The 9,119-nt window shown below is 39.4% G+C and overlaps 2 protein-coding genes across 3 annotated transcripts in view; both read left to right on the forward strand.

Moving 5' to 3' along the window:
* The window catches only part of LOC109951562 (telomerase protein component 1-like), a 6,517-nt gene extending 6,330 nt beyond the window's left edge, over nucleotides 1–187 (forward strand). Inside the window, exon 6 of the mRNA XM_020586131.1 lies at nucleotides 177–187. Within this exon, the coding sequence (XP_020441787.1) occupies nucleotides 177–187 (11 nt within the window). The remainder of the gene's footprint in view (nucleotides 1–176) is intronic.
* A 128-nt stretch (nucleotides 188–315) lies between these two features.
* Nucleotides 316–8,492, forward strand: LOC109951556 (telomerase protein component 1-like). Of its 2 annotated transcripts, none has more exons than XM_020586127.1 (10): nucleotides 316–453; nucleotides 678–756; nucleotides 2,055–2,247; nucleotides 4,085–4,346; nucleotides 4,470–4,622; nucleotides 4,876–4,932; nucleotides 6,096–6,217; nucleotides 6,463–6,525; nucleotides 7,207–7,350; nucleotides 7,795–8,492. In XM_020586127.1, exons 1-10 carry the CDS (start codon nucleotides 364–366, stop codon nucleotides 8,153–8,155), a joined length of 1,524 nt encoding a protein of 507 aa, XP_020441783.1. In that variant the 5' UTR covers nucleotides 316–363; the 3' UTR covers nucleotides 8,156–8,492. The 2 variants fall into 2 exon arrangements, with proteins under 2 accessions (XP_020441783.1, XP_020441782.1); XM_020586126.1 differs by having other exon boundaries at nucleotides 317–453; nucleotides 6,454–6,525; nucleotides 7,795–8,491.
* The last annotated feature ends 627 nt before the right edge of the window (nucleotides 8,493–9,119 follow it).

Below are 9,119 nucleotides of genomic sequence, written 5' to 3' on the forward strand. Positions count from 1 at the left end.
AGTCTGGCCATCTTTGCTTAGACTGCTGCCCCTGCGACCTGGTTCCGGATAAGCAGAGGGAGATGGATGGATGGATGGATGAATTCTGACTTTAAACTCAGAGCCAGAATTCTGAGAAAAAAAGCCAGAACTCAAATTTTGTCCAGTGGCCCTAATCCTTTTTTTTATATTTCCAGTGCATAGATGAATGTTAAGTTTAAACTGGTTATGCACATCCAGTACAATACACCAAAGAAGCATGTAGACAATCAAGAACACTCGTATGCACATAGCACAGCTACAAATGCTCAAACACATCCATGATCACATGTAGGCATTGATGAATGATGTCTCTCCTGTGCAGACAACAAGTCTCTTCCATTCATGGCCATGCTGAGGAACCTGAGGAACATGATCACTAGGGGCATCAGTGAGGCTCATCACAAGAAGATCCTCAGCAGACTGACCAATAAGGTGAGATCCAACAGAGTGAAGCATGCAATAAATACTTACTGTAAAAATCACAATACAAATGCAATTAGAGAAAGATTTTTAAAAAGCATGTTGACCTGTTTTGTGCCATTTTTAAAAGTTAAAGCAATAGTCACGTTTCTCTGTTTCAGTTGGTTGTTAACTCTGTTATAATTAAACCCTTAGAGCAGAGTTCATAAGTTTTCTGTGACTGCCTGTTCTTACAGAAAGCAGTTATTCAGAGCCGACAGTTTCCCTTCAGATTCCTCGCTGCCTACAAAGTCATCATGGAGCTTCACACTTTGGGTGAGATACACGTGCAGTATTGTGCAAAAGTTTTAGCCACTAAAAGTAAAGTGAGGATGCTTTAAAAAAAATAATGCCATGAGTTATTTTTAGTTATCAGTTAACTTAAAACATAGCACCTTGAAAACCCACTCCTATATCCACTTAAAGATAGGTTGCTCCAAGTACTTTGGAAAATCTACCACAGTTAATTTGTGGATCTGGCTGTGTCAGTGTCTTCTCTCTTCATGTAATCCCAGACTGACTCTGAAGTCTCTTAATTGCATCCACATTTCTATCACTCGGGTCTTTTCCTTGCATCTTATTTCCATCCATGTGAGACAAAGCTACAAGGAGAGACGAAACAAGGAAGGAAACATGTTTTTCAAGACATGACATTGTATCCTCTGATCCTTCATCTGAAGCAACTCAAATCACCAACTGACTTCCCATAAAGGAGTATCCAGTATAGGCTTCCATGAAAGCTATTCTTGCTCATGTGTCTGTGGAGGCCAGACCATCTGTAGGACTCCTTGTTGTTCCTGTCTCTGAAGACGACTCTTTGACTGTGGCTGAACATTGGGGCTGGTTGTCAGGCTGCAGAATGATCTTGGGACTGATCTGACACCTCCCCATGGTATCGCATGATGGAAAAGAATCTAAACATTTAAAGTACCTAAATACTTCACAGTATGTTACACCACATGGCACTGAAAACCTCTGACTGAAATTGGTGTTATCAAACTAGCAAAAAAAAATTTTTTCCCCCCAAATAGGGGTAAAGGTGTTGGTATGCTTCAAACAAAGTGCTTGTCAGATTGTCGAACAGCATCTGAAACCATCTGCCCTCAGACCTTTTTTACATAGGATTGTTTGGGCTAAATCATCAGTTTTGTACAGGTACCATGTCTCACTTTGATGGCAGACTTTTTACCCAGTGTTCAAGTGTTGTCACTCAGAATATAGGTATAAATATTTTTCCTTTAGCTGTGGCCTGACAACACTTTATATAACTACTGAATTTTGTCTCAGACATACCCTGGCCTTGACCCATCCAACTTTGTCTCCCTTATGTCCTTTTTAAATAAAAAAGAAACACATGTATAATAATTAAAGCTGTATGCAGAAAGTAGAACTGCACAGTGGTTTTACAGGCCTTTTATTTTCTAATATCAGCAGTTGAAGATATAATGTCTAACTTCAAATATTCCACCAGTTACTAGCCAAACTGTCAGCTAACATTTAAGTATAACTCGGCTTACATGTTTACATTTACAACAAAGAACGCATACATTATCTCCCTCCTCTTTGTCCTTTAGCTTCCACATCACAACAAAAACTTCCCCCTGTTAAGGAGATCCTGAAAGGCATCCTGAAGAAGATTCCCAAGAGCAGGCGCTTCAGAAAAAGCGATTGGTCGACAACCTCGAGGAGTAGGTTGAAGGTGACCCTGGGAGTGCCATTTATCTATCGAATATATCGAATGAAGAAGGCCCCGCTCCTAAAGGCCAAGTATGAGAATGTTATTTTTGATCTACCCGTGCTTGTTTTTCTCAGTTTTTAAAGTTTTACATGACTTTATAGGGATGTAATATGTGTAATTTCCTGATATCACAATAGAAAAATTTGTGGATACTATAGTGGGATTGTGACGACAGTATCTACCAGGATATTTAATGTTTTTTGCTAGTATAACTGCGTTCAGGTCACGGTATCTGAAACTGATATAGCTGATGCTCCAACGTCACCTTTTAGAGCTGTTGTGTGTCATCATTTCAGTTTTCCTGTTTCAAGAAATGACACGGACGGAAAGGAAACTCACAAACACATAACTACTTGCAGATACTGCAAGAAGTATTTTCTCTTGGAAAAGTAGACCATGATAAAAACACCTCCAGTAATACACAACTCACTTTGATGTGACTTGTCCTATTTGGCATCTTGTTTTTGTTCTGGTGCGCCAAGTAGCATTTTGTTCCCTACATCCCCCAGTGGTCAGTGGATAACTGCTTCAGCTGGTCCAGTACTGAGAACCTGACCACTGGTCGGTATGGCCACCAAACTAAAAAAGTTAGAGGTGGAAAGTAGTAATTAATTACATTTATTCAAGTACTGTACTTAAGTAAAGTTTTGAGTTATTTTCATTTTCTGCTACTTGATACTTCGACTTCACTACATTTAAAAAAAAAAAAAAAAAAAAAAAAAAAAAAAAACCTTTTTTCTCCCCTTAAAAAAAAAAAAAAAAAAATCACTTTGTACTCACTACATTTATTTGATAAATTTAGTTACTTTTTAGAATGAGGTTAATAAAACAATATGGTATAATCATAAGATTTGTTGATCGTTGGTGTAAAATTCACAAGCTACCAGGCATATAAGGCAACTAAAATGAGTTCTGCCAGCTGCAGCATTAAATGTACGCAATAATTTAATGATATAATAATCCAATGTGATATTCATCTGTGTAAACTGCCATTTTGCACAATGAGCACATTTACATTTTATGCGTATAATTTTGTACTTGAGTAACATTTTGAATGCAAGACTTTTATTTGTTACAGTATTTTTATACCTTGGTATTACTACTTTTACTTAAGTAAACAATCTGCCTACAAGGTAATAAAGCACTGATGTTCCACTGTTCACAAGATACAGCTGCTGCAGTAGTATTTGATTTTTTTTTTTTTTTTTTTTTTTCCTTAAAGGACTGCTCCTGAGTGCTGAATTATCTTTTATATACATTATACAATAAAATGCTTGTTATTTAAGAAGGTTTTTTTTTTTAAATATTTTCTCAATGTTTCAATATTTTGGTAAATATTGTATTATGGACCTTTTTAATGCTGCATAGAATGCAGTTCAATACCTCTTTCATGCTCATGCCTATCAAAGAAAAAAAATATGGCCTGCAAATTTTAAGTTCATTATTTTATTGGCATACATGTCATTTTTATCAGTCACTGCTTTGTATAGAACAGTTACTCGTAATATAAGCAAGCAGTTGATATGAGCTTATTTTCGGGGTCTTCACTGAGAATACATTGTTCTGGTACGGTTTTTTTAAAGTTTTGAGGAACAACAGCAGTTTGAACTTGTCATTTTAATTGGCTTCAGCAGTGATACCCACCATGTCTGAACAGGCAAAGAAAAGAGTAGCATCTACTGAAACTTAAACAGAAAATAAGTAGTAAAAGATGTCACTGAACTACAGATAATGCCTGAATGGTCAGCTCAGGAAGGTGTGTTTGGTCAGATCAGTTTAAAATAAAAAAAAAATACAAATTGACATGTGCATGATTTATAAGAACGTACACTTTGTCATATAATGTAACTGTTTTTGTGTATCCAGTCAGATGCAGTACACTGTTGCTTTGTTGGATCGTTACCGCAAAGCTCTGGAGACAGCGGTCCAGATCTCCTGTTGTCACAACGTGCCCCCGCTCCCTGGACGAACAATTATCATGCTCTCTTCTTGCATGAGTACTTGTTTGCAGAAACAGGACTTTTGCCTCCCACCAGATTCCGAGGGAGAAAAAGACGAGGAAGATGAAGATGAAGAAGAATTGGGGAGTAGAAAGAAGATAAAGGATGATGACAAGTTCGCTCCTTCTGTAAGGGGCCTACTTTCTTCTGACTAGCAAAAAGACCAAGGGCAGCTGATGTATGAACTGTTTGAATCAGTTCCAAAAACGATCAACTAAACCAGCGTCCGTTCCATTTTTATGTCCTCTCAGATGACGGAAGTGGCGGTTTTGCTCTCTCTAATGATTGACAGCAGTGCTGAGGATAGTCATCTCTTCTTGTACGACTGGAGTTGCGGTGAAGATGTCAAGCTGAAGTCTGATGTCCTTTTGGAAAATGTGCGAAGTGTCATGAAACAAATAAAGGTCAGGGTTTCTACACTGTTGTTCTGCATTTTGTGTAACTGTTATTTTCATACTCGTATCACCATGACTTTAGTTTTCATGTAGAGGGACTAAACAGAAGTGAAGTACTTTAACATCTAAGAGACAGTGTCATTGTATTAAGGATGGACACAACTGAATTATATGTCTGCACTGGTGAGCTTCATGTTGTGAAGCAAGTTACTGTTTGCTGAATTTATTCTTGGTTAGTTAATGGTGGTGTTCTCTTTCACAGGCATATGATGACAAGGACTGCAATTTCTACTCCAAATTACTGACCAAGAAAAACAAGGTTAGTTAATGGTGGTGCAGTGATTAGCACTGTTGCCTCACAACCCAGCAGGGCTTTTATGTTTAGAGTTTGAATGTTTCCCTGGGTTTTCTCCCAGTACTCCAGTTTAGGTTAATTTATGACTCTAAATTGCCCATAGGTGTGAATGTGAATCGTTGTCTGTCTCTGTGTGTTAGCCTTGTAATATACTGGTTACCTGTCCAGGCTGTACCCTGCCTCTCGCCCAGTGTCAGCTGGGATTGGCTCCAGCCCCCCAGTGACCGTCTACATGATAAACAGTGTAGATAATGGAAAAGTGATCTGTAAGGGTGTAATTTGCACTGACAATGAGGAGACATGTCTCCCTCACTTCTATAGTTTCAGGCTGATTTTCCTACTAAAGTGTTCTTGTGTTGCAAAGACAGTACTACAGCGTCATCTATCGGTATCTGTAAAGGACACTATAAATAAGTAGGCTTTGTGCCTGAACATATTTCTATTTTGGACTGGAACTGCAAGTCCAGAAGTACAGGTCTGAAACCAAGGGCCTGGGTTTGGTTTCAACATTGGTAGGAACACAACAGCCCCCCACTCCTACCCATCATCAATCAACCCAATTACTTTAGCTCTGGATGGTGAAGAGACTCCTTTTGTCTCTGCATCCTTTTTTTTAGTGGAATAATATCTACAAAGGATGAGACGTGGCATGAACAAAATTGTCATGTGTGCTGTGGAGTGCAGGCAGTAAAGGAAAGTGAGTTAGTAATCTGAAAGACAAAATTTTTTTCCTATGCGTGAGGTATAGACCTGCAGCCCTGATAACATACTGCTGCAGCACATTGACCACCAACTATTCAAATGTGAGCATGTCTTGCAGATGTAGCCTCAGGGAGGGAACAACAGAATGATCTAATATGACATCACTCCAAAGATTATGTGCACGCCATGGCTTTGCTCAACTATTGGTAGGGACACTCCTGTCCTCCCAAAACTAGTTCCTTGTCTGAAACTGCTGTCACTGAGGCTCTGTACTGTAGTTGGATGATATCAGCTGAAAAAAATACCTGGCTTTCTGTTGCGTCACATCACTGACACTGTGCGTCTTTGTTAAAACATGTGAAAAGCGTTCCTGTAGATGGCAGTACAGATTGCTTCTTTGTGATCGTTGAGCTTTTGTATCTCAGGTTGACAACATCATCATGCTGAGTGACAAGTGGAACAGTAGTGATATCGAGCAGACCATCAACAGATACAGGGAGGAAGTAAACAACAAAGTTCTTGTGGTGCAGATCTTCTTGGGAGAAGGGTAATGCTTTATTTTTCTATGTGTGTATGTGCTATTCTGCATTGATTACATAGACATATTGGGAAGCTAATAATGACAACAGGTTGGTGGGATTCTCTGATTTCTCTGTTGTCTTTTTAGCATAAACATGTACTTTTCGTTTTGTTAATAAGGTGCACAGGTGTGCAAAAGAGTAGACCTGGTTCCTGTCTCTAACTAATCATGAACACATGTACTGTTGTGTTGACTTGCTACAGAAACCCCAGAAACCCAGAATACAATGACAGGAACTGTGTGAGGCTGAGTGGCTTCAGTGAGCAAATGCTGAGGTAAAATGTCTGGTTGCTGATTTTCATCTTAAAGCTGAGTGTATTTTTATAAATGTAAGAGAGGTCAAGCCTAGTGGCAGTAAAGCAGACTCCTGGCTTTTTGTTTGATATAATGACAATAACTTATTGTTTTAAGGAATCATTTGTTGTTTTAGGATACCACTCTTGTATCTGTTAAATGTGAAGCTGAGGCTAACAGCCAGTTAGCTTTGCTTAGCATAAAACCTGGAAACGGGGAAACAACTTTCCTGACTGTACAAAGATGACAAAATCCATCTACCTGCACCTCTAAAGCTCACTAATTAACACATTATGTATTGTTTGTTTCAAAGCTCAAGTGTATACACGACCAGTAACTTGGTGTGCTAGGCTAGAAATAGTCACATAAGGGCACATAATCCATTAAAATGGTGAACTGTCAGCTTTACACTTGTTTTTGTACAAATTAGATATAACATGTTAATTAATGAGCTTAATTAATAGTGCTGATGGGTGGATTTTGTTACTTTTGGATATAGCCAGGCTAGTTTGTCTCTTGTCTCCAGTCTTTATGCTAACATAAACTAACTGGCTCCTGCTTCATATTTACCCTACGTGAGAGTGGTATTGATCTTCTCAACTTTTCCAAGAAAGCATACATTTCCTAAAATGTTTAAATGTTTCTTTTAATTATGTGATCAGGTTTGTGGCAGAACGAGGATCCTCCAGGCTGCTGGACCATGTGGAGAATTTGGACAAAGTGTACAACATCCCACCACTACAGGGAGCTAAAGGCACCGAGACCGCAAACAATGTCATACCAATACCAGTTAGCCCCAAACTAAGGTAACTTTACTTAAAGCCCCTGGAAAATTGTCCTTGCATCTTAAGTATTTTTGTAACATTGAGTATTAATGATAAACAACAAAGTAAATAAAACATTATTTACTTGTATTAAAGATTCTAATACTGAAATCCAACTAATTTGATTTATCAGGACAGCGTCTGTTTTGACCAGATTTAACTGACAGTGATAAACCAGGTCACCGACTGTCATCAGATTTAAATGTTTAGAAAAAGATACAGAAATATCACAAGTGAATGACTAAAGGTTTTCTAATTTTGGCAGTGGAATAAGCACATAAATCATGGGAGGCAGACTTCCTATTTGATTCTCCTATGTGCAGATGCACCTGTTTTGGTTTTTTTACACTTTAAATTAAACTATCAAGGACATATTTCCTGCCTTTTCCTCATTAGTTCAACTCCAGCTCCTTCCTCTGTCCTCAGGTGGCAAGGTGTGCGAGTGTTCATCTCCTCCACCTTCAGAGACATGCACGGCGAGCGTGACATGTTGGTGTGGCATGTCTTTCCAGAGCTCCGCCGCCGCGCTGCGTCACACTGCCTCTACCTGCAGGAGGTGGAGCTGCGTTGGGGTGTGACAGAGGAGGAGTCGGTTCGAACCACTGAGCTGTGCCTGTCAGAGGTGTGTCGCAGCCAGATGATGATAGGAATCCTGGGGGAGAGGTACGGCTTGGTGCCCCCCAGACCTGTCCTCCCCGACCTGCCGCAGTACAGCTGGGTAAATAAAATTACACATAGAATTAATAAGTGGAGCTGTGGAAACAGTGAGCTCAGTACAATGCTGTGATTGTGTACAAGAAAAACAGCCTTTCTCAAATTAGTCTTTCCAGTTTTACATACAATGAAATCAAATAAATCAGGGAATCTGCAGGTGTTAAAAAGCATTGATTTAGATTTCCTAAAAAGTCTTACATTTCATTTACACAGGTCTTAATTATTTTTCTAGCCAGCTGTAAGTAATGTTAGTTATAATATGTTTTAGCAAAACCTGGCTGAAAGATCTCTAATACTATTATTCCAGACCTCTGACCTTATATGTGTCAGGTCCGCTCGGCGCGGCCTGCCTCTCTTCCTCCTTTCTCTCTCTCAACCTGCGGGATCGGCACCTCTGCTGTGTTGCATTTGGTAATGAATGACTCGTTTGTCAGTGCGCACAGCTGGGGTGCATTCCTGTGATTTCCTGCTGCTTTATTTAAACCTCTGGCAGATGCTCCGTCTTCGCCGGAGCATTACCTGTAGATATACCTGTATTCATGGTATGTGTCAGATGTCTTTCTGATTTCCACGCTGACAGTTCCTGTGCTGTGGTTTTCTTTTGTACTTTGTTTCCATGTGTTTAGGCATGCGTAATTGAGTTCAACACTGACAGTTCCTGTGCTGTGGATTTCTTTTTTTTTTCGTTCGCTACTCTGCTTTTCTGACGGCGTTTGCTACTCCTCCTGGTTGTTCTGTTTACTCACCTGTCCGTCCTAGTCCTCTAACTCTCCTGGTTCCTGGCGTTGTTCTGTCTACTCATCTGCTCGTCCTGGTCTCCTCAGTCGTCTCTGCCCTACCCTGGTTCAGTATTGTATGTATACATTGACTCCGTTACTTTGTGTTGCCACCATTAAACCACCTTTTTTTTTTTTATTAGCACCTGGGTCTGCACTCTTGAGTCCTACCTCAGTTCTCCCTCACCCTCCTGGTGAGGGGGACTAAACCATAACAATATTTGTATAATTTTTTCAATGTTGTTTAAATTAAATATTATA

This window comes from Monopterus albus, unplaced genomic scaffold (genome assembly GCF_001952655.1).
Source record: "Monopterus albus unplaced genomic scaffold, M_albus_1.0 scaffold396.1, whole genome shotgun sequence".
NCBI classification, from domain to species: domain Eukaryota; kingdom Metazoa; phylum Chordata; class Actinopteri; order Synbranchiformes; family Synbranchidae; genus Monopterus; species Monopterus albus.